Source organism: Lepisosteus oculatus, chromosome 9, assembly GCF_040954835.1.
Source record: "Lepisosteus oculatus isolate fLepOcu1 chromosome 9, fLepOcu1.hap2, whole genome shotgun sequence".
NCBI lineage: Eukaryota > Metazoa > Chordata > Actinopteri > Semionotiformes > Lepisosteidae > Lepisosteus > Lepisosteus oculatus.
Genome location: NC_090704.1, coordinates 7,759,623 through 7,786,045, shown reverse-complemented (window position 1 = coordinate 7,786,045; position 26,423 = coordinate 7,759,623). Strand labels below are relative to the sequence as shown.

The following is a 26,423-nucleotide window of genomic DNA, read 5'->3' as shown; positions in this document are numbered from 1 at the left end:
CTGTAGAAGACAATGCTCTTGTCAGTGAAATAGTTCTATATCTCAGATGCAAAGACTGGAATGTGATCATTTTTAAAGCATGCTCTTTTGGTCTAATCAAATCATGAGAACTATGGTATCATGAAACCGGCAAATTATTTCTGGCCATTGTTTTAAGAAAAGATTTCCATGGTCTTGACTGCAGGGTATTCAGTTGTATGCTTTGTTTATGGTTTTATGGCTTATGGGTTTTAAAGTATATACTACAGAATCCTATAAAATATTTATAAATGTGCTTCTTTCCTCCAAGACACTGATTAGATCAAATACTGTACATCACTCAGGCAGAGATATAATAGTTTTACTGCTCTTGGAGCTTTTCCATATATATTTTATTTCAGCATGTTTCAAATATTTCCTTTAGATTTAATACATAACCCCAGAAGGGTAAATTAATGTGCAGTCCTGTATGTGTCACATGGGAAGGAAAAATGAAATACCTTGAATTTAAATACCTTAGACAGTCAGAATGACTGCCATGGCTCCTTTAACATTAAAACAAATTTGGACCTTGAAAAGCCTAAAGGGATTACAATCCAATTTCAATCTTCTCTTCCTAACTAAAGTTGTTAAACAAGTGACAGGCATCCCAATTGCCAAGACTTTTTCATGACAAGCAAGCTCCTCAAAACAATTCATAAGCACTTTTCACTTATTTAATCATTTAAACTTATTTAACAATTATATTATTGTGTCTGAAGCGAGGATCTCCTATTCCAGTCCTGAAGGTCCTCAGTCCTACAGTTCTGTAGGTTTCTTTTTGTCAGTAGCACAGGCGAAAAAGGAAAATCTGTTAAATGTTCCAATTCATCCAATGATTAGTTCAATATTGGTCATTCCAAGCATTACTAGAATGCAGACCGGTAGACACAGTGGCCCTTCAAGACTTAAGCCGGACTCTCCTAATCTTCACCAGATCACATAATATTTCCAGGAAGAGACTAACATGCCATCTGCTTTAGATCTCTGTGAGGAGCAGAGCTGTAGTTTTCCAGATTCCCAAGTTTATATCTGTATATTCTGAACTTGAAGATATACTTTTTTGTTTCAGAAAGCCTGACTCATTACAGAGCTAACAAATGGGTTAACAGAATAACTCTGTGAGTACATTTGGCTGTACTCATCCTCCTGTGGCCCTCATTACAACGTCAGAGAGGGAGAGCTGAAAGGAGGAAGACACTGACATTTCCACAGGACCCACACTCTGTTTGCTCACCAGGGGAAATGAAACAGGCTCATGCTGACAGGAAATGTCATTTCCCAGGGCTCTCTGACTGAGCGCTGCTTGTATCTGTGTCCTGGACTATGAAAATGGCAGACAGATGAGCAGTTTTTTTTATCATCTAAGCTTTATCAACCTTGAGTCTGAAAGTAAGATTTAGAGCAAGGGAACAGATTAACCTGCATTTATACTGTATATACAGTATGTATATCAGTCTATCAGTTTTTTTCCAAAATAAAAAAGGGATTTGTTTTACAGCACATCCAATTCCAATTGCCAGTGACTGGTATAGCTTTGAAATGTCAACATTTATGAAATTGTTTTAATGTATCGTACATAACCTTTACGCTAGTCAGTAATGTCTCGAGAACTGTGGTGAGAAACACATACAGTACCTAAGGTACGTCTGGAAATATATTTTAGCCTTCACCACAAGGTTTATCCTGACAACTGTCCAGAAAGACTTTGCTGCACTGTGAAAGAGCAGAGAAGGCAGAAAAGCTGAATATTTATTAATGCCTTAATGAACGTGGCTGTCAGGCTTTCTGATCCGAAAACGAGGTCACCAACTTAAACAGAAAAGTTTCATGCACAGTTTTGGATTTGTCACAAAGTCTGCAAAAAAAAGGCTGGCAGTTCTACGGAATTCAAAAGAGTGGGTCTGACAGAAATGACACTGAGAAAGAATGTGTGCCTGTTCTCCAATTCAAACTCCTGCCTCAGCCAAATTCCCTGCTGTCTCTTGGAAAATAAAATAAAGCAATAACAACCAATGAACCCGATAACTTCCTGGATTTAATCTTTGTTGGCTGAATATGTTACTCACAAACTGTGTCCCATGAACATAAAAGAATGGCCATTGTTCTTTAGAATGCTTTAAACAAAAAAGCAAATATCATGCTGACTGTAAATTTTTCTTTGAATCACACTTTGTTTTGTGCAAATATCTCTTAATTCTTGTATGCACGGACTAGTAGGCACAAAGAAACCCATCGACATTCTGTGATTTTAGGCCATAATCTGTCATACAGCAAAAAAAATCACAGCTTGGTAGAAAGGCTTTCTGTATGGGAAAGTAAACTATATGATACATTAATTCTTTTTATCGGTTTTTAGTGATTTAGGCAAGGATTAAATCAAAACTTTTGCCTAATCTCCAATCACAAGCAATAAATCCACCGATTGGTAGTGGCTAGTCTCTCATTTCTGCTATTCGAAACCTGTTATCATTTTTAATTTGCGATTTCCACAGGGTTGTGATTTTAATTTGAGCTTAAGTATACCATCCTGCCATTCTTACTTCATAGATAACTATTGTGCCCCATATGTTTTAGACTGCTGACTGATATCTCTTATCCCATCTGTTTCTTCTAAGACAAAATCAAGGCAAGATCTTAGGTCAATAAGTCTTTGTAACTTGTTCAAAATCTTTTTAGTATAGCAGTAACAATAAAGTGCTGTGTTTCTGTTCTTTGTGTCTAAACTATAGTGGAAATCAAATCATGTTTAATAGTAAAGTTCTGGGTCAAGAAAGGAGAAGCCTTGAAGGCTACAAAGTAATTTTGTTTTCCTTTTGTATTCCCCAAAAGTAAATTTAGCCCGTTTGTAAGGCTCAGCAGCATGATCTCTGCTCCTTTGTTCCTGTTAGGAACTGCAGTGAACTTGAAACTGCCTATTCTAATCAAAATCAAGTGAAAACTTTACACAAACCAATTTCCACATGAAATGCCTATATCCTTGTTTGTACAGTCACTCCCAAAAAATACAATAGCAAGAAATACATTTAGTGCACAAGCCTTTTTTTAAATAAAAACAATGTGTACTTTATTTATAGCATAAATGGATATTGCAGAGAGCTTATTACTTTTATTACTACTTTATTTGGATGATGCTTTTAGCCAGAGCCACTTACATTTTGCTATTTATACTGGAGCAGTCTGAAAGAACTGCCTTGCACTACAACAACGATGTCTCACAAGGGATTTGAACCCCCAGCCTTTCAAATCTCAAACATTATTTCCATATTTTCCCCAGAAAATATAGCTAGTCATTTTCAATCTTTCATATTGTAAAATGGAATCATAACAATTCATCTTCCAATCTACGCCATTAGAACATCGTGCTGTTTTCTTGCTGCAAACATGATACAAGCAGTGGTGGTGTGTGGTGAGCATTCTGGTGCACTATGGCTGCCATCGCATCATCCAGGTGGGGCTGCACACTGGTGGTGGTGGAGGGGAGTCCCCATTACCTGTAAAGCGCTTTGAGTGGAGTGTCCAGAGAAGCGTTATATAAGTGTAAGCAATTATTATGAATTATAATTAATACCAAAGGACCTGGGCTGAATATTACTGGTATTACTGTGTCTTGCAGCACTCAGCCCCTCAGACTGAGGGTGGCTGTTTAGTGCCTGAAGAAAAAAAGAACATAAGGAAGATTGGCAATGAGGGGAGGACATTTGACCCATCATGCCTGTTGAGTAGTTATTAGCTTATTGATCCGAGGACCCAATCCAGCTATGCTTGAAATAATTGGTATCGGTCCCAAACTTATGACTGCCTAGCTTTTCCTATACTGCCACACAGAAGAGTCTCCTGTTTGCAATTTTAAAAGCACTTCCATGTAGTTTCCAGTTGTGTTCTCTCGTTTGGGTTTCATTGTTCATTCTGAAGAAGCCCTCGTTCTCGGCTTTGTCAGTACCTCTGGAGAATTCTGAATACTTGGATCAGGTGCCCATGTAGTTATCTCTGATCAAGACTGAAAAAGTTGAGTTTTCAATGAAATGCTTTCATCTGACTGTAGTGCTGAATGGACAAGAGATTGTCCTCACCTCTGGACTGGATGCAGGCTCCACAGGGATAACTCCCAGAAATGCTGGTCCCAACTTACACAACTGGGAGGACTGGAGCAACTGGGTGGAGTACAAAGTCAAACCCACCAGTTACAAATCCAGAGAATTACCCACAATGCTATGCTGTTCCCCTTATCCAACTGTACCTTCCCTCTTGGATAAAGACAATATGTAACTTACCTTTCTATTTAAACTAAATAAGTTTTTGGTCCTAAGTTATTAAACACAGACTGTGTGACTACTGAGGTACAGTCTGTTAATTGGAACTGTACAAAACAGTGTACTGACTCATTATAAAGCCAAAGGCACATAAATGTTGCCAATAGGAATAAGAGTCCTACTAATTACAGTGACATTTGTTACCAGAGGAGCAAAAATATCTGAATCTACACAAAGGCTTTGCACAGCGTGGATTATTTGTGTTAAGATATGATCTGAAAATATGACAGAACACCTACTGGTGTGAAAAAAGATGTCAGTTATAGTGCAGTAATGTTTAACGGTCTATCACTTGCGACAGTACGATCCAGCTTTCTTTTTATCAGGCTGGGCATGAAAGTTATAAAAAATTCATTGGTTAGAGTCCTTGAGCACGGTACATTCTTGATTTGTGATGCTTTACAATCCATCTTACCGGATTGTTAAATTACTGATAATGCTGAAACCACAGTACAATATAAAGGCTAATGGACGGTACATGGATAAGTTGTGGAGAAGCAGAGCTATGTCAGTTTGCAATCTCCATTCTCCATATATAATGTCTCTGTTTTGTTTTTATTGGACAGGATGCTCTCAGTACTATTCTATTTTGCTCAAAAGTCAAAGAGATACCAAAATTCTCCGTCATGGTTAGTAGGCTTCAGCTCTATGCTGTTCTTTCACCTCCAGTCTTTTTTTCCAATGCTTTCAGCGTTGGACAAGATATTAAAAGTCAACACTTGAACTTGTAGAAATACATAGAATTGTAAGGCTGGAAACTCAGGTTCCAGTCCATTCATTAAAAGCTGTCAATCTACCAGACCATTTCAATAACATTTGTAATAAGGCCAGCTTTAAATCAAAATCTTGTTCCAGATGCCATGAACAGGTCTTGAAATTGTTTTTTTTTTTTGTCTGTCAAAGCCTTCTTTCCTGTCTTCCCAAGACAGGGTAAGTCCACAATATAAAATAAGCAATTCCTCAGATCCCAACCTTGTCTGCTTTCTATGGTATGAGGTGGACAGAGATTAAGTGTCTACTACCTCTGAGCAGAAGCCTGTCATAGACTACTGCACTACCAGTACTACAATCCTGCAGTGCTGGTGTCTTTTCATACAGCTGCCAAATACCATTCCCAGGAGCACCAACATTGTCATCAGCAGAGTGGAATTGAACCTGCAGTACAACCCCACCACAACTTCAGCCCTTCCTGGTTGAAAACCTGGTACTAAATACTGATCTAATTAATGTGGCAGCTGAAACTTTGATTTAAAGGGGAACTGCGGTCCCTATTCTTCTGACCGGTCATTAAATCAAATCTTGGTCACAAAATAAATGATTGCAAAATTGGTATGTTGGTATTGCTAAATTTGACAAATTCCCAGTTAAGTACAAAATTGTGAATTTTGGGAAAGTACTGTATGGTTGTCATGTTGTTGCAAACCACTGGTTTCATGATGGGTGAAAGCGAGAGTTTGAGAGAATTGTGACATGAAGCAGCCCCATCCTCCTCACTGGTCACTATAATGACTAGTGCGATGTACGAGCGAATAAGTACAGGTTGTGCAGCAGACATTTCACCGCAGAAATGTTCCAATGTGCATGTACATGCATAGTTAAGATGTAAGTAGCATTTGTTGGCAAAACCTTCTCATAGTTGAGAGCAGAATTTCTATTGGACTAAAAGAGACCTATTCACAAGCCTGCTTGTTTACAATGCAATAGGGCTGCTTCACGTTATTCTGAATTGCGGACAATGATAACAATATGGCACGGCGCATACCTGGAAACGTAGTCCATTTTGTGATGCAAATTGGAGATTTTACAACTTACTGTCTACATTTTACTTTCATTGTGGTTTGAAATGCACTCATCAATGCCCTTTCTAACCATGAAATAAAAAACAGCATTGCAGTTTCCTTTCAATAATCCTGACCTTCTGGTTAAACTATCAATAATAGCGAGTAGCTCCATCTTTCCAGGTCTACCTGGTCTTCTGATTAGCTGAACATTTATCTGAACATCTTTGGACACTCATTCATCCCTAGCTACAGCTCTGATATTTTAACCTCATTCAACATTATTTTTCAAACCTTAGAATCTAATAGGCAGTGACAGGAATTACCAAGGCAGAATAATCTATTTAGCTGGTCTAATAAAATGACTTTATTTTTGTCCTTATGAAATAGAAGGCTGTTTCGATTATGTGTGCCAAGATTGTGAAAATGACATTTCAGATCTTGGAACGAATGAATCATTGTCATAGAAAGAGTTTTCTAAATATTTAATGATGAATAGGGATGTAGGACAACTGTGATCTAAACAACTGTGACAGATTCCAAAATACTGAACATGAGAAAAAAGGCAAGGTGTTGAGAAAAGGATGTTAAGAGCAAGATGATTCTGCTCACAATTAAGGTTCAGCCTCGAATTGTTTAGTGTACAATTCAAAAGTATGTACAGTAAAACTACAAAAGAAACATTTATACAAGTAATGAGTAAAAACTAGAAAGACTTTATGTAAAATAAATAAAAATGTAAAGAAGGGCTTAAAATTAATTAGTCATGTCCATACAACTGAAATGGTTGCAAAAGAGGCCAGCTGACTCAACTAAAATATTGTCCATATCCAGTTTCCAAGAGTATGAGCCTCAGTCACCTTGCTGACAAGTCTGTTAAAAGTACCTACAGCTCTTTATATAAAGAAGTATTTCCTAATCGTGGTCCCAAATTAATTTCCTTTTAGTTTCCAGTTGTGATGAGATATAAAGATACCAAGTATGAAATAGTTCCCTAGTTTAACAATTTATATCCCTTAGGATCTTATTACTTGACCTTATATTTTAAATCTATTCTAAATCTCAATTTTCTTCTCATTATCGTTCCATAAGGTACAGTCTATCATCTCAAATTGAAAATTCTTTAGCCCTGGTGGCAAAGATCATTTCTAGGTGTTTATCTCCTGATTATTCTTCATAAATAATCACTTATTCTGGTGCACAAACAACCTTAAATTCCCCTAGTACAGCTCTTGTAGAAAAGGCTCATTACAGGAAGTAAAGTACCTGGTAATATGGTTATATGTGCACTGCAACATGCTGAGCTGAAGAGTAATAATCAAATTTCACAATGGGGGAATTAATAGGCCAATCCAGAAAGGTTGGTTTGGTTAATACAAGGAAATTCAGATTGAATTAGCAGTTGTAAATGAAGTGTACCTTAGCGATTTGAGAAATATTTTTTTTTATGTGAAATTACTTATGTTTTACAATATGCTGAAAGAACAAAGAACGCTGCTGAATTTTAATAAAGTTTATTTAAATTTTCACCATACCATACAGCTGTAGTACATAAGACACCAACTAATACATGCATTGAAAACTGATTATGTAGACAAAAGAGGAAAAAGGCTATTAATAATTGTAATTCAGTGTGTGGAAATCACATTACACAAAACAATGCTTTTGCAGATACTGACTTTATTCAATGTGCAACTAGAATATACAATATATGCACACATGTAATATGGAAAAGCATCACAGGCATATTTTTAACAGCAACTGCGAATATTACTTAAATGTGTGAATTTGACTAAATTTGTAGAAAACGGAAGTAGAAAGCCACATTCCGTCTTTTTTAGGAGAAAGTAGTAATGTTTTCTAGATTTACAGATTGTACAGTATGTACTCAGTACGTTTTTAAATTATTGATTTACAGTGAGGTTGACTACCACACAGAAATGCAGTCTGCTCAGAGATGAAAGAGAATGGATGTGGTTGAGGAAGGGACAGTGGCACAGTTGTTAGCTTTGCAGCCTCTCAGCGCTGGGGCTCTGAGTTCAATTTCTGAGGTGCTATGAGTGGAGTTTGCATGTTCTCTCTGGGTTTTCATGGCTTCTGGGTGCTCTAGTTTCCCCCCACAGTCCACACACACGTGAGTGTGTGCATGTTTGTTCCTGTGTGTGCCCTCTGATGGAATGGCATTTTCCCATGCGAACCTGTACAAGATAATGGATGAATGGATCTGGTTGGCTGGACTCAAGCTGCTATAAAAGACATTTGTACCCTTCTGACAACCTCTGTATTCCATCCCCTTACATCAACAGATCCTGTTGATGATATTGATTCAGATTTCTACTCAGACCCATGTTGCTGGGGATGTGGGCAATGTGATTAATCTTTATTGCATGGTACTTGTGGTTCGCAATCCATTATTTCCTGGAAAAATACTGAGGTATTTAGAGAACGGGAAGCTCAAGGCCACTTATGAGCAGACCCCTGCCTCATTCCCTCAGATAAAGTGGAAAGCAAAAGGAAAAACTGATACATACACATACTTCTCTTGTTTTTTTTGTTATTTTGAAAGACAAGAAATAGAAGTGTTTCAGATACTGTATATACACAAGTATAAGGTGTATAGCTCATAGAAGAATGAGAACTCCAAAATGCCACGTTTTATGCCTATGAAACTAGATGTCAAACGCAGAGGCTTGGAAACACTAACCGTGAGATAAACTGAGACAATGGTTTAGTTTCCATGTTGATTTAGTTTTAATTCAGTGCAACCACTTGTTCCCTTCGTGGGCAGGCAAACACTGGTTGAAATCTAAAACCAGGAGGTACTGTATTTACCTGATCTGTCCAGCAGGAGCTCTGTAATTACAACTTTGATTAAGAAAGAAATCAAAGAAATCAAATGGTCATGGAGGAAGTATCACTCAGAGTTAATTTAGAAGCAACAGCAGTCTGGGAAGCGGAGACATACAGTACAGTACAAGGCTGTTAATAGCAAAATGGGCACTGCAGTGGTGTTAGCACTGAGACTAAACATGTAGTAGCAGATTAAATGCAGTGCTGCTGCTCACATTGCTGGGTTTTCATCCCATTAGTGCTTCAGAATGTTTTAGGATCTGGAGAGATTCATACTACAAAATGGGCAAAGGTCAAGGAGATACTAGGCCTAGATGCTGCTATTGCATGTCAAAGCTGCTTTTACAGGACATGAAATTAAATGTATAGTCAAACTTTTATAGACAGGGCAGTTCCTAAGTGTTAATAAGAGAAAGATAATGGTGCTCAATTATTTGTAATTCTTCCTATTGTTAATTAAACTTGTATTCAGGAACATTGTATTAAATTCAAACACAATTATCCGTGTTATGCGCGAAACCTGAACAGTCGCATGGAACTTGGAGAGGTAAAGCCCTTTTGATTATGGTGACTGCAGTGTGCAGCAGTAGCAGTTTGATAAAGTCTTGCGTTGTTATTTCCATTTTAATTATTCATCTAAATTTCATCTAGCAACAGCTGCAAGTCCTACTAATTTACATCATTAGATCTCATCTAGAAAAAGAGTTCCGCATATAAATTCATCCCTCTGTGCCAGTCCTTTGGTTGTTTAACAAAAAATCAACCCTTTACTTGGTGTCAGTTGGAACTGTTCTTCAGATAACTGTCTGCACATTAAGCTAGTTTATGCAGCCATGTAGAGTCTGGGTCATCATTCTTCCCTCGTTATATAAGTGACCTGGCCTTTCCTCTTACTGAACACTCAAACCTGATGTCTTTAAGGCAAGCTGACAGTTTAGACAAAATATGAAAATCGTTGAATCACCTGATAAGGTACACACACTCCAAGTAAATTAACAGAAATTTCCAATTATTGTGCTGTGCACCCTATCCTAACAGACCAAAACTAAACATTTAATTTTTTTTAAATTTTGTGTATTAAGTAGCATCTCACACTCTGCATAAAGACTGCACATACACTGTACTTTTACAACGTCCTGTGTTATTTTAATGGTAAATCCTTAAGATCTACAACATTGATTGCAGACTGTATGCAGTAGATTCTTTGCATTGTTTTATACAAGGTAAAAACATACAATTGCATTATTGTAAGGGTAGTGAATAGAGAGCTGTACCCTGGACAGGAGGGTTGTGGGTTCAGATCCCAGATGGGATTTTGCTGTCATGCCCTTCATTAAGCAGCAAGTTAAGGAAAACAAAATTAAAAACAGATTCAAACACACTTGGTTTCTCCTCAGCCTGAGTACGTGTTTAACCGTAAACCTGTCTGCTGCTGGGCACTTCACTCAGCATGAATGTAATCAGACACCGAAAGCTGATCGTCTGTCATGAAGAGGCATTTGTTTATTGTTCAACCAGCTTCTTCCACATTGCTCGCACTGCAGATGTTTTATTAATTAAAGCCCTGCAGCCTGGGTTAGACGGGACAGTTCGATCCATGCTGTCTCAGGAGACATCCAAGCCCGAAATAAGCGTCCTCTCTTCCTTTGCTTCCAATATCCCAATCAAACAGACTGGCAGCTGCTACAGTGTCAAGGGGCTCACACTTACAAGGGATAGCTGTTAATCCTGACAGAGGGTAATTAAGACGGGCTCCTGTCTGAAGTTTCCAATGTCTGCTGTCCTGATAGAGTTCCACATCCTAACACACCGTTTGGCGGGATTAAAACAACTACAAGGTCAAGCAAAAGCCTTAGATTTTGCTATGTTTTTAGATTAGATATACTGTATACATCCCCTTTTGTAGGGGCGACACTGTTGCAAGTACTAGCTGTGTTTGACTTCTGCGTTATGTGTTCAGAAGCGTGACATCCTAGAACACATATAGCAGAATCTTCCACGGTACAGTACTGCACATTTAAGTTAAGATTCCCCTCAGAGGTATGGCATAGCAAAAGGCTCAACCATCACCTGCTTCTAGTAGAATAATAACTATAACCATGTTATAGAAAAGTTATTGCTGCTCTGGAATCAGAGAAGAACAAACAGATCAATTATAAACTGTCTTGCTTAACAGGCTGCTGACTGAATAAATCAGTCTTGTGGTTCTGTGAACTGTCCTACACTGAAAGGGACTGAAGGCACTGGACCTGTTCATATTTGAGTAGAGAAGAGTACAAGGGGACTTGGATACAAATATTCAACATCCTCCAAGGCTTTGACAAAGTCAGCCTAGTGGACTTAAGAATCAACTGTGAATCAGAAATTAGAGGACACAAGTGAAAACTACTTGGAAGGGCATTTTAAACAGGTGGCTGTTCTTTACCCGAACAGTAATATGAAACAAGCGATCCTGCCAAGTTTACTTAAACCCTGGAGTTTTTCAAAAAATGGTTTGAAAAGATCCTTGGATTGATGAGAAACTAACTACCAAAGATTAGATGGGCCAAATGACCTCCTCTCATTCGTAAATGTTCTTATGTTCTAATTTAGAAATTAACATGGAGCCAAAATATAATCAAATTAAACTATTAGCTTTGAATTTTCTGTTTCTTTTACCCTTTCCTTTTTTTGCACTAAGCCACCATCAACTGGCTATTGGCTTTAACTTATGTTTTTTTTTTAAAATAAGATGCATTTTGTTTTGTGACAGAACTGTACATCTCCAGAAAAAAAAAAGATTTAACAAGTATACCATCGTTAAAAGCTCTGTGTATTTTGTTGGTGATTTTATTGCAACAGTCACTGATACTAATTCTTTAGCAGGTGCAAAGAGAATTTAGCACCGTGTCAGCCCCAGTGATCATTAGCGTTGCTGCTTGAAGAGGTGAGACCAGGTTGGCAGGGATGGTGAGGCACTTCTTCCGAGCTGTGAATGATTCCTTGCCTCTATTGGATGGAAGGATTGTCTCTATTGGAAGGAAAGCACTTTGAATCTGAAATGAATTTTAGACCCAAAATGTCAAAAAGGTGGGGGATAAAATGTTCTTAACTTGAGCTTAAGTTCAATGTATTATAAGGATCATCAGTTGCATTTTTATTCTGTCATCTTATACCCAGCATGTGCTGATGCTTTGCTTACACATAATCCAGTTTCACAGGGAGAACTCTTTTTTATTTGTGTCATTTTCTATTTCAAATCTCCGTTATTTAGTCTTTACTGCCTAGGAATTTCTAAATGTGTGTATTTGCCTCTTTGAGCAGCACTTTAGGTCATCTTTATGGAATACATCAAAGCTGCCTTTTCTTTCTTTTACATCCTGGACAGTTTAAATCAAGTGCAGGCCTAACAAAGAGAGTAAACACTTTAATTGGTTGTGTTGTTCAATGGCTGGCTGGGAAAGGATGTCTCCTGGGGACCCCTACAAATGTCAATGGAGTAACCCAGCTAATTTCTCCTCAGAGCAGGGGAGCAGCTGGGCTTGTTTCCAGGGCAGAGGGAAGAGTCTAGGACAGTCAGCATATTCACTTTTTAACCCAAGCGTGCCTGGCCAGGCCCAGTGGCTCTGTGGCTAAGGATCTGCGCCTGTGACTGGAAGGTTGCTGGTTCAAATCCCATGGCTGGCAGAGGAATCCTACTCCGTTGGGCCCCTGAGCAAGGCCCTTAACCCCAACTGCTCCAGGGGCGCCATACAATGGCAGACCCTGCGCTCTGACCCCAAGCTTCTCTCCCTGTCTGTGTCTCCATGGAGAAAAGCTGGGGTATGCAAAAAGACGAATTCCTAATGCAAGAAATTGTATAGGGCTAATAAAGAAACATTATCACATTATCATTATCAGATCCTACTCAATCATCAGATCACCAGGTGTGAGATATTTAAAAATGAGTACATTGCATAATTACTTTTTATTTAATGATCGAGTACTCAAGCTATAACTGCCACTGTCTGAGGTTTGCTGTTATCTGGGCTCTGATCTGAAGTTCTTCTTATGTACTATAGGGCATAAGAGAAATATATGTTTTGTATCTGGAGGTGCTGTGAGCACTCGCACATACTTCTAAGCAATTTCATTAGTGGCGATTGATTTAACCTATGGGTTATCTTTGCTGCAGTTTTCACAGGCAAGCCCAAAACTAATGAGAAACCTACAACTAATGCACACTTGCGGTCATTCAGCCCCTGCCTACACACCCATAAACACGTTAACTACCACTTTATAAAATGACAACAAGCACTTGAGATTCTTGACTTCCACTGCAAATTGGAAGGCTGCATTCTTTTTCTGTTATATTGGAGGTGGATGCAAAATTGAGTTCAAATTAAACTCATTCACCTTTACAGTTGAACTATACAGAATTTCTGGTGACATTTCCTGTTTTCAGCTACTTGGTTTTCCAAATCAATACCCTTTCTTCTTCTTGCACTTCAGAGCATGTATCCACCTCACAGCAGTTTCTGTTTAGCATGCTTTTAAACGAATCAAGCCCCTTCTGAAACACCTAGTGTGCCTCGGCTTTGATCAAAACAAAAGCCAGTTAGTGCCACACAAACTGCTTTCTGTGCACGTGCACAGAATTTCAGACTTGAATAAATGAAGCCATTTCTTTGATCACAGCATTATCTATTTACAGTAATGCCTTGAGAATCACAATGAAAAGCATTGCAAATTAATTTTCTCAAAGCCTTACTGAAGCATATCTGATAAGGTGTTCAGTTGTAATCTCTTTCTCTCTTTCAAATGCTTTAGTCAACTGAGAGCTATGCATGGCCATAAATGAGTCAGAGGTTTTAGAAGAGGTGATTATAATAATGCAGAGAAGGAAGTCCACGTATGCCATTGAGGAATGGAACAGGTTTTTTTTTCTTTTCAAACAAAAACATTCATATTGTCTGTGGAGCTAATTTATTCCAAAAAAAGTGTCCAATTAGCACATCACATATTCATGTACATAAATAATGTATGATTTCTTTAGGAGAATTCAGAGAGAGACATGTGAATCTCCAAGTCAGTCTAGAGCGAATCATTATCTTCCCAGATCCACGAGAGGATAGGGCGGCTTTAAAACAGAAGCTACAAAATCTAAATGGCTGTGGGATTTCTGAAAAAAAAAGTGTTTTTAGAGTTGACTACAGTATGAATAATGGTCCGGCCATGGCTATTGGCAACTCTCTCTCAGGAGATTCTAATGCTTTCTGAAATCAGGATGAAGTGAAGGTCTAGCAGTCTTCAACATTATCATTGGTTGCATTTTTAAGACCTGCAAAAATTACCAAAAAGAAGATTATGAATCGGCACTCAAACACTTGCTCACTGTATTCTTGCTCTGGCCTTGGGACGGGGGATTCATCTGGTGAAGGTGATTTCTTTTAATTGGATTGTTCTTATATGCTATCACACTGAAATGAAAGGGTTGTGATTAAACCTAATGTTAAATGGCCTTTTCTGAACATATTAAATCTACAGGGGATTAACTTCATGATGGTACTATAAGCAGGAGAAAAACAAGTTACAAACTGATAAGTGTTCAGATGTCTTGGACAGCTTAACCATCTTAGAACATAAGAGGGATTCTTTATATCAAAAGGCTTGTATTTTGTTAAGTAATTTCTGCACATCTAAAGTATAAACGGACAGGAGCATGTTTACTTGCAAAGGCAGTTTCACTTTCAAGTTGTTGACAGTCTGTCCTTGTTTCTCTCTGTAGAAAAAGCCAGAGATTACCTCCATAAGACAGGACGGTTCATTGTGATCGGAGGCATCATCTCACCAGTCCATGACTCCTATGGAAAACCGGTAAGAGTCTGTCTTAGAGCACAATACTAGCTCTTAAAAACACTTCACTTCAGTACAGGTAATCTGAAGCTGCCATAAACTGATATCAGCTGTAGATGATCATTACACATTAGACTATTAGCAATGTTCACTGCGTATGCACTTGGGCTAGCTGGGACACTAGAGGAATAAAAGGAGGTGTGATTGTCTGTCTAAAAGATCATAATGTGGAACAAGTACAAATGTAAAATCCTCATCTATAACCCGTTGCACCCAATGTTAAGTAAATATTCTTTGTTGTCTGTGAAGAGTCTGCAGTTCCCTGCAGACTTTCAAAAAATGATAGCATCTGAGTTATGTTTTATAATTTAAAAAACTACCTTTCCGAGGAAACATGCACCTGCCCATTGCGACTTTTATACTTTATTAGAATGTGTAGCTCCACACTGTATTAGAATACCAGTACATTGCTGTAGCCTGATTGCCCTTCACTAGAAGCTCCAAACGCTTGAACATCCTGCCTTTTCATCTTCATTCCTAAACTAAATCCTGCTTCCTTATTAACTGGCATTGGAAGACATCTGAAATGCATTTGTTTTGTAGTTTTAACTTACAGTATATCCCAGAGTACAGTTTATCCTGTTCACAGGTTGTCTCATCCTATCCAGAGGATTATTTTCCAGGTATAGCTATTTTATGTAATATTTAAATAAGAATCCAAATACATAAAAAGGTACAGTAAATGGGACAGGGGATATGTATTATTCAAATCTAAACTGAGAATCTATAAGGAGACAAGGCTGTTTAGACAGTCTCCTTTAAGAGACTTCACAATCGGTCAGTCAGGCAGCCCAAGTGAAGCAGCACAAAAAATAAATTGAGTTTTGTAGTGCACTTGAAAATAAATAAACATTTCCTATTGTAAAAAACACATTCTCATTCAAGAAAAGGTTCTGAACTTCCATTATACTGAGGAACACGATTTGTTTGGGGATTTTGTAGGAGCGTTTTGTCTTTAATCAGACACGCTAATTAGGCTTTCTTTATTTCAATGCATTGTTCTTCCAAGGCTAGCTATTCAAGACTGTAGCTAACAATATTCTGCTATTGACTCCTGGGGCCCGTTTCTGTAATGAATGCAAAGTTTGTCCTATTTTTATTTTTACCAGAGAGAGGAAAACATTAATATTGCATTAAAACTGCTGGAAAAAAAAAATCCAACAATGAAATGATGGTTCAGAATAAAATCTCTCTGTTCCTTCAGCCTGTCAGTGTAGGACATTCCCTTAAGCTCAGGAATATACTGGTTGCTCTTCTCTGGACTCAAGAGATTCCAGATCAGCAGTGTGTTTTATAACCAAATTTGTACACAACATTCTTAAATAACTACTGCAATGTACAATTTTAATACTGTATGACATCCCTTGGTTTGACATGACACTTTTTTTCCCTATATAATCTAACCTTTTGTTTGCCTTTTTTACTGCTTGCACAGATTGTTTGGAAGATGTAACCAATGTGTCAACAAAAACACCCAATTTTTTTTTCTGTGTTGACTCTTCTTCCTCAGTGTTTCCCATTTTGGATTTATAATTAACGTTTGCACTACTCCCAAGCAAAACCCAGCACTTGTTTTCTTATCATAATTTGTTTAAATCTTTTCGAATTCACTTGCTGATTCTACAATGTTTACTAAACCTTCTCATTTGGGATCATTTGTGAATTTGACTACTTTACTAGCTATAGTAAATATAGATCATTGCTACAAATTAAGAAAAGCAGTGGTCCTAGTACAGACCCCTGTAACACTCCGCTAATTACATTCCTTCAATCACATCTTTTGTATGTTATTGGAGTATCTAACCCCTCTTATCTGTAACCTCTGTTTTATATTACTCAATTCACAATCCAAAATCACACACTTCCCTGATTTCCTATCACCTGTAATTTTAGAAATAATCTTTTAGTCTCCTGAAAATTTAAATAGACCTTATCGTGTTCTCCATTTGAATCCATTATGTTAGAGCCTACATACTTTTCCTAAATCCACGCTGACTATTTCGTAGGAATTTATTTCCTGTAGGTAATGTTCTAGTTTGGTTTTAATATTTATTTAATATTACTGTACTAATACACAGTCTAAAAATCAGACTTATTACTTTGTCCAGTTTTATCAGCATTTTATGGAACTGGCTCTACATTAACAATTTTGAAGTCCACGGTTACCAGCCCTGTCTTGATTGTCTGCTGGAAGAAAACTATTCAAAATCCTTAAAGGCAATAACAAATGATAAACTCAATGGACTTGAACATATTTCAACACTGAAACATGAACCAGAGGATACAAATGGTAATTACTGTACATGGAAGTGATTTCAAAACTGAGGACAGGAGGCACTTCTTTACGCAAAGGGTTGTGGGAGTATGGAACAAGCTACCCAGTTATGTTACCGATACCCCTGGCTTTTTTCAAGAAAAGGCTGGATGAGTTACTCAGATCTATTAGCAACTAATTACCAGATGGGTTAGATGGGATACATGATATTGTTCTGCTGTAACTGTCCTTTAGTAATCAATTTTGATGAATAGCTAAATATAAATCTTAAGCTATTTGTTACTCTGAAAGAGATATGCGTCTTTTCAAATTAAGCCATACCCTTGATATTTTGGGAATATAACCTATAAAGTATTTTAACCTGCAATTAGTATACTCTCATACTCTTGTGTTTTTTTAAATTGTCAGATACGAATTACTGCAAGGTTTTTACCAACATTTGGCAATCGTTTATACAGTTAGCGTAAACCTTTCAGAGATTCTCCTTAAAAGTTCACATCACCCTCATTCTAAATTGGAAGAATGAAAGTAGCAAAGACTTGGCAATCTCTCATACTAATACCAAATGAGGTGTTAGCTGGAAGGATTCTTCACTTTGAAATAAGAAGTTGCAATTGTAGTGTTAAATCACAGTGTGGTTTTGGTTTCTCGTAATTCATTACATTTGTTATTCTCGGTGTTGTCACTGCTTCACAAAAGGAGTGCTGAACTGTGAAAAATATTAAGATTCTTCCTTAAATCTTAGGGCGTCCATTTCTAGTGTGCAGACTTCTCTAAGGAGTCTCAAATCCCTCTTGTAATTAGTACTCTATATCTCCTTTTCACTTGCCTCTTACAGCTCATTCAACTAAATAATTTACACTACAAGGATGAATTTTGCACCATAATAGTGACCAAGGCAGTCCTTTTCCACAGAAGAATATATTATCTGTATTCCTGCATTCTCCATGCAGATTTGCGGGACACTGCATGTTGCGATAGACAATTGGACCGAGTTATCAGACGGAACAGACAGATAACAACACAAGACTGATTGCAAAAAATTCGGAATAGCTGCCAATTATTACAAAATATTTAGCTACAAATTATAGCTTTTTCTAATATTAGAACACAAGACCTACTGTAGTTTAGCCTTCTCATATTTATGACATGATACCAAAATGTAGGAATGTATTCCTTCTACATACACAATAAATTACAGCACACAGCTCCCTTAACCCTCTTCATGAATTCCATTGCTGTATTTGAAATTTTCAAGCAGGGTTTTGGACCTTTCAACTTTGTTTAAAGTTTAGTGTTTGTTGGACTGCATCTGTGTTCTAGTCATACACATGGAAATAATAATAATAATTAATAACTGCTTATATAGCGCTTTTCTGGACACTCCACTCAAAGCGCTTTACAGGTAATGGAAACTCCCCTCCACCACCGCCAATGTGCAGCATCCACCTGGATGATGCAATGGCAGCCATAGTGCGCCAGAACGCTCACCACACATCAGCTATCAGTGGGGAGGAGAGCAGAGTAATGAAGCCAATTCATAGATGGAGATTATTAGGAGGGCATGGTAAGGGCCAAAGGGAAATTATGGCCAGGACGCCGGGGTTACACCCCTACTCTTTTCGAGAAATGCCCTGGGAATTTTAATGACCACACTTGTTTGACGTCTCATCCGAAGGACGGCGCCTGTTTACAGTATAGTGTCTCCGTCACTATACTGGGGCATTAGGACCCACACAGACCGCGGGTGAGCACCCCCTGCTGGCCCCACTAACACCTCTTCCAGCAGCATCCTTAGTTTTTCCCAGGAGGTCTCCCATCCAGGTACTGACCAGGCTCATACCTGCTGAGCTTCAGTGGGTTGCCAGTTGTGAGTTGCAGGGTGATATGGCTGTTGGCTATGTGCCTGCTGAAATGTGCCTGATCACATTTCTCATTTCTCAAATATTTAGAAGACAACAGATAAATTAAGAAGAGGTCATTCGTTCTGTAAATTTGAATCTTCGCTCCATATGATGGGGGCCCGATGGAATATGGAAGTAAGAGAAAACAGCACATCTTGAGAATGCAGAGGGCAATTAATCTGTTACATTTGTAATAATCTACATAACACATTACTGTCAAACTTTAGCCCAGTGGATCATTTCACATTTATTTATCTATTGACTGTCAGGATATTTGAAAACGCAAATATTAAGGCCGTTTAAAAAATTCAATGACTGAATGGAATGATGCATCGAGGTCTATTGCAAAGTGATGCGCTACTCAGAAAACTAAGGCCACTGAAATGTTGAGTTTCTAGTCCTGTTTCATGTGCTGTCCACAGTGTCTCTGGATGCCAGCCATTCTGCAGTCCACTCCAGTACTGTCAGAGGGCCCTGGCACACCTTTCTGTGTTTAAAGGAAGTAGGCTGTGCCAGAGCACAGCAAAACTGGCACTGCTTGACAGTGTGGTGGTGCAGGGATGCTACGCTGTGTTGTTTGTAGACTGGTAGCTAGGGACTGGCACAGAGGCAGGGCTGGTGTCAAGCATCTGCCAGCTGTTGAGATGAAAGACTGCTGATAACAAGGAGGAGAGTTCTCAGAGCTGTAGAGGTGGGGATTATCTGAAAAATTTAACAACCATCTGCTAGAGGGAGAGATAGCTGTTCTCTGCACCCCCCATCACTCATTTCTGTCTTTAGAGGGGACTTTTTCAGTGACCCTCCTTCAAATTGTATTTATTATTCTGTACCCCACCAAACTGAAACTCAGGGGTTAAATCGACTTTTACTATATTTTAAAACAAAAGGCCATTTAAAAAACATTTTGGGGTCATCCTCAAGCCACTGCATCACTTTGTGATGACATTTTCTCAAAACGGGTTCCCACATTCATGTTAATACCTTAGCACATACACATTTTCCTTCCACCTGATGGATTATTCTGTATTAAACTTCAAATACTATCATGGGGTCATATAGGAAATGTAGTGTATACTATCATTTAAGATCGCTTTATTGACCATATGCTATTTCTTGTACTAGAAACTTACCTTTTCGCACACCCAACTTGCTCTCCTTGGGACACACAGACAGGGAGAGAAGCTTGGAGTCAGAGCACAGGGTCAGACATTTATACAGCACCCCTGGAGCAGTTGGGGTTAAGGGCCTTGCTCAGGGGCCCAATGGAGTAGGATTCCTCTGCCGGCTGCGGGATACGAACCAGCAACCTCCAGCTACAGGCACAGATCCTTAGCCACAGAGCCACTGCTCCACCCATTGGTGTAGTGCGTTCGAGTCAAATTAAAAATCAACATGAAAACTGAATCAAGGAAAGAAGTGGCTGGGGAAAAAAATAGAGACAGAGGCGCTGCCTCGTTAAGTCAATAATAAATGACTATTAATATACTGTATTTGACACCCTTAAATATCTGTGCTGGCAGGTCTGCTGGAGCAGCTGTTTTCTTTTTACTATCTGAAATGTAGTCCAGACATACAGTAGCACTCCCTGGCAAGCTTTCCTTCAGGCTAGTCTGCAGCCTGTGTCAGCAGAAGCATCTCAGGACTACAACCACAGATGATCTCGTCTTGAGATCTGTGCAGTCATTTACTTCCGCCTAGTATGTAGAAGTCCACTCACTACACTTACTGCTTCCGAAACAAAATCAAAATGTGGGCATGGTGCTTTTTATCTGTCTATAAGAGATTGATATTTTTGAATAAAGAGCCAAGAAGGACGTTTTTAAGGGCCATTTTATTGTTTGGTTGAATGTCTCAGGGCTTTTTTTTGTTGCTTTTTTAAGATTGAGATTTTTGCCTACTTCGATATACCAAAGCTTCCAGGATAATTTATATTTGCGATGCATTTCCCGAGCACGTCTAGTTAGTCAAGACCACCTTGCAAGTGAATGGAAAGTTTGGCAAAAGGACTTGGTCCCCTTTCCTCTATTTGTGCAGGTCCATTCTGTAACAGGTGTCTCCCTATGTTCCTTTCAGGGTTTGGTCTCCAGCAGACATCGTCTGACCATGTGCCAGCTGGCCGTGCAGTCCTCTGACTGGATTAGGTGAGTGGGAGCTCTGGTTCTTCAAAGACAGCTGGGACTTTGTACGAGACAGAGTGGTGGAGAGCACTACTGCAGGCACTGATGATGAAATAGCTGGTTCATCATCTACAATTCACAAAGCTTCCAGAAACAGATCCTACAGATTCTTTGGAAGTAATTCCTAATGCCTCAAAACTTTGTCACTAAAAGCTAAACGTCACAAGATACAGGTTAGGGCCAGGAGCCATGGATGAACATAATTCTGGGATATTCACAACAGGAACCCGTTTTGCCAGTTACCATGTTTATACTATATACCGAGAAAACCCAATGCAGACATATATAAAAAGAGATTAAAGCTAGTTGTTGTCAAACTAAAAAAGAAGTTCGCTTAGGGACCTAGTCTGAGACAATAACAAACCATACAGAAAAAAACTTTCATGAAAACTGGACATGAGGGAGGAATGTGTTGAAAATTCCTGCAGCATACCCCAGAAAACTGTGAAATGAAGCGCGATTGACTGCAGATGCTGGATTAACAACTGTATAAAAATGAAATCAAACTGGTGAGCTGCCACATCGCACTTCCAGCAGCACAAAACCACAAATCAGCAATTATAGCACCTTAGCCTGTGGTTAAATACTGTATGTGAAAGGTAATTTCATGAAGACTGCCCTGTCTTGTTAAATGTGTACTGTACAGTATATCTTACCTGTACAGAATATTTTTCACCCTAATACAGCATTCAGCTAAATTTCCCCACATTTGTCATTAAGAATAAGAATAATTCTGAGACATCTGTTTTTATTCACTGTACCTTAACAGAATATTAATCACTGGCAGATGAGTAGTGTACTGTATGCCATTGATAGTAGATTTGTTCAAACTTTCTCAGAACAGCAAAGGCGATATAAGCATCCAAGGTCTGTGATGTAACAGAATCTGAGTATTGCTATCAATTTTAGGTGATAAATTCATCTTTTATCCTCGTGGACGAAGTACATAAACAATGCACTGCTCAGTTTGGACACCTATGTATAGCATAGTGTTATGTGACAATGACCATTAAAAATATACTAGCAGGATGTGTCATTTACTGAAATCTTAACTGGCTTAAGGATTATGGGTTGTGCCATTCTTATTTAAAATTATAGACTTTAAAGCAATGTGTAAGGCACTATTTTGTTTTCAAAGTACAGTCAAGACTAAATTATTGAATGAAGATTCAAATACTGTATATATGGACTGAAGTACATGCTACTTTATTGAATCAGTAAATTAGTGTATACTGTGTATATAAGACATTTGATGTGTACCTCTGATCCACATAATTCTCCAGAAGTTACAATAACACAGAGGCACTCAACATTTAAAGGAGTTTGGGATATGTTATAATGAAGTGTATTTTAAGGAGATTTGACAGGGGTCAGAGATACAGCTCAGAACCCTAGAGCTAACAATGGAATTAATTTATAACTAAACAGTTCACATTGCAGCACACGATATGAAATGTTAGACTCTTAGATTTAATCATCTCAGATTCTGTGTACTCTTGTTTCAGTAGACAGGTTGTGTATTTTTCATTTCTGCAGAGATTTACTTTGCTGTCATTGCCAAATACCAAAAATTGTAACTCTACAAACACATGATGCTGGTGTGCAAGAAGATGATAAATCATATACTAAAGGGAAAAGGGTCTTTTCTTACTACAGAATTACTAATAAAAAGTTACATTTACAATACTATCCAAATGTATTTTTTATCAACACAATTCAACAAAAGCCAAAGTATTTTCCGGCAGTAATGATCTATTTTTTGCATTACCATCACTTCTATTAATACAGCAGAAGACGTGGTATTGGTTTCTGGGGAAAATCCATGAGTGTGTGGAGTCCTGGACTTGACAAACTGTTTGCTGTAAGTGTGAGGATGAGTAGACTAGGCTTCAAGCTAGTCATTGACAGTAAGAGCACAGCAGTGTAGCACTTAACATGTGAAATGTTCTCCTCTCAGACTTCTCTGGTCTAATCAAAGTGCCTGGGCCTGAGCAAAGGTTCATGATGTTCTGCTTTAAGAGCCCGCATGGTGGATTAATAGAAGCACCTTGCTCTGAGAAATTAAAGACAAGTTTTCCTGTGCTTTTAAAGCTCATCAATTTTCAAGTTAAATTTATGTGTTTATTTGTATTTATAGTGTTCAGTCAAGGACCATGACATCTCAAGCCCAATCCCCAGTTATGAACACTGTTCTTTATCCATTTGACCTTTAAAATATAAAAAGAACATAATAAAGGTTGCCAAGTCATTTTCAAGTCATCTAGCTTATTATGAACAACAGTGAAAGTAATGAACCTTTAAGATCTCTTTCTTTGGTTTTCATTAACCAAACAGACTGCATATCACATCTTTTTGCCATTAAGCAAAGAAATCAATATCTCATGTTTACAGACATCTACAGTATTATGAACCACCTTTAATTTAATTTAATTCACAAAGGTAACAATGAACAACACCAAATAATCCTACTTTTAAATATTTTAAACCTTGTGTAGGATTTTTCCTTTATTTCCAGATTGTATTTTCACAGTTCTGCCTGCTCTACAAACTATTAAGTAAATGTTCAAGGAGAGTAATCCATTTGCTCCAAGACATGTTTTATCCATTTAAAGCACTGGGCTCATACACAGCAGATAAGGCCTTCTTAAAGGTTGTTAATGTATATTGTAAACATTGTCTAAGTTTTGCTTTCATGTTTTGTCATTTTAGTGATGCCAAGATACGAGTGCCTACTTTAGAATGATTATATTTATTATTGGTAGTGACAAACTGTAGCGCTTCACCATCAAGCATTTCAGACCTGACAAAGCAACAGTACACAGTTTCAATTATACAAATCAGTCAAACTACAGTATATTTACATCCATTGTAAAACACAAAAGAGCACTTAACTACTCAACACTCCCATTGAGAGTGTTCATTATAGCTTTGTATGTTCACGTTAATTATAGTCTAAAACTGTGCCACAAAACAACTGGAATTGGTTTTATTTTCAATGAGTACTATTTTTGTCTCTGAAAGCTGATAAATGGATTTTTCCAATAAAATGAACTATGCAAACATATTGTAGTTGAAGACTGTGACTGTTTTGATTTGGGATGAAGTGGAATGGGTGATATAAAATAGCTGTTAAGAAAAGCAGTAATTTACAATATTTAGTCAAAGTCAGTGAGCGACAATCTGCATGCGTTTGGAGACAAGGATACACTGGGATTAATTATAAAAACACAGTAATGTGTCCGAATGTGGTTTGACCTATTAGGAAAGATCTATTTTCTGATTTTTAGGAAAATACCAAAAAAGTGATATACTGTATATGCATGGAGGTACTAACATGGCATAAAAATAGACACACACTGGCACAGTTGGTTGAGCAAAATATGATCGTGTACATATTCTTGACACAGCTCGGAGAGGCTGGATGCATAAATCAGTCAACTACGCACTTGTCATGCTTTCCTGCACTTGTGGTGATGATAGAATGGCATTGCCTGACAGTGCTAACAATCCAGGTTTGGCTCCTTGTTCCACTCCACTTCCTTCCAGTGTTAGAATATTATTTCAGTAAACACCCAAGCACTCCCCATTGAGCGCAATAATCTGAACTGCGGCTACCCAAGATGTAAAAGCTATACCACCACCTCAGTGTCACGTCAATCCTATTAAGTAGCTACTGTAGAATGGCCCGAATTCTGCATCCTATGCAAGGAAGGGTATTTTATAACTCATGACTCATAAAACAAACCAAAAAAAATCTTCCTTGCTGAGAAAGACATTGAACATCTTCCGGATAACCTCCAAGAATGAATTAGAACACGGCTCCTAAGCTGACATACACACAAAATATGTCCGCAACAAAATCAATCCCCTAGACTACTGTATGTTACTGCCACATAATAAAAACCAACAATGACTTTTCTTTTGCAGACAAATAAAGAGAAAGTGCAGAATGTTTAAACACATGAACAGATGCAATGAACAAAAGATCAACCGAGGAAGTTTTCCAATAATTAGGCAGGCAAAAACTACCCAGTTTCCATCTGTTCTTGTTCTTAGGCTGTTGTATTTAATTGCGAAATGGATCTTTTTCCATATCCTGCTTGCTTTCCACAGCAAGCAAAGTTTATTTCCAAGACTGTGAGCAGAACTAAAAATGAGCCTTAGTGAAGAGTCCCTGATTTTCTAATACTCATATTACCGCATCAGGTGAAGTAAACAAGATGTGTTCTGCATTTATTCCTTCCATAGTGTGTGTTCCCCACTAAGAGTATTTATTTCTTGTTGTCCGACTTTTCTACGACACATAGTTTACAAAATTCTCCAAATCCAGTGTAGGAACAGAAAATATCAAGCGATTTAACCTTCCACAAGGAGACACTTGTCTTGATAAAACAGATTACAACACCCAGTGGAATTGTGTGCAACACAGAGGCAACTGAGAATCATTTAATTCTGAAGGATTCTCCTCTGAGTGCTTATAGTTACAGTTCCTTACTCTGCTGGCACTACTAACCAGGGAATCTGTGTGATTAATGTAATGTGTGACAGCATTGTGTTGTAAGATGCCTGGAAAGTCATTTACAAACCAATTCGATCAAAATGTCAGGAGAGTGGAAAATCCCTTTCCAATTCACAGAACAACCTATGTGAGGAATTTCACTTGTCAAGAAGAAGTCACAAGACAACTCACAAAAAGCTAGGTACAGAAAATAATTTTTCCCACACAAAATGTATCTGGAATTATGTATATTAACTATTTCCCCTTTTTTAAAATATATTTTTTTAAATGTTCTATGAATTTCAACCACAGTGACATTTCAATGTGTTTAAAAACCCTAAAACATACAAAGTAATACCTAAAAAGTAAATCTACATATTTGATAGCTAAATTAATATTATGAAGTCCAAAATTAGTGATAACTAAGGTCTGTGAAACCACTGGAAAATTTCATGCAGACTGACAATTTCCTTTTTCACATTCAGGAAAAGGCTTATCAGCAGGGATTGCTACAGTACAATTCTGGCTTCTGTTTGAATGGCAGCTCATGTAACATTAAGAACACACCTGTGCTGCTGACTGCATAGAATAACTAACCTTAAGTAGATCTAAAGAAAGCTTCAAATCTCATTCAAACTTCAAAACCAAATTTATATTTATTATTGTTTTTATGTAAGGTTAAGGGGCTATGGAACACAAGTTTCTGTAGACAGCAAAATGTGCAAAAATTTACCAT

The 26,423-nt window shown here is 37.9% G+C and overlaps 1 protein-coding gene across 1 annotated transcript in view; it reads left to right on the top strand.

The window, feature by feature from the left end:
• nmnat2 (nicotinamide nucleotide adenylyltransferase 2) overlaps positions 1-26,423 on the top strand; it is a 64,398-nt gene that overhangs the window by 20,685 nt on the left and 17,290 nt on the right. The window contains exons 2-3 of the mRNA XM_006634631.3: positions 14,706-14,794; positions 21,086-21,153. Of these exons, the coding sequence (XP_006634694.1) occupies positions 14,706-14,794; positions 21,086-21,153 (157 nt within the window). The remainder of the gene's footprint in view (positions 1-14,705; positions 14,795-21,085; positions 21,154-26,423) is intronic.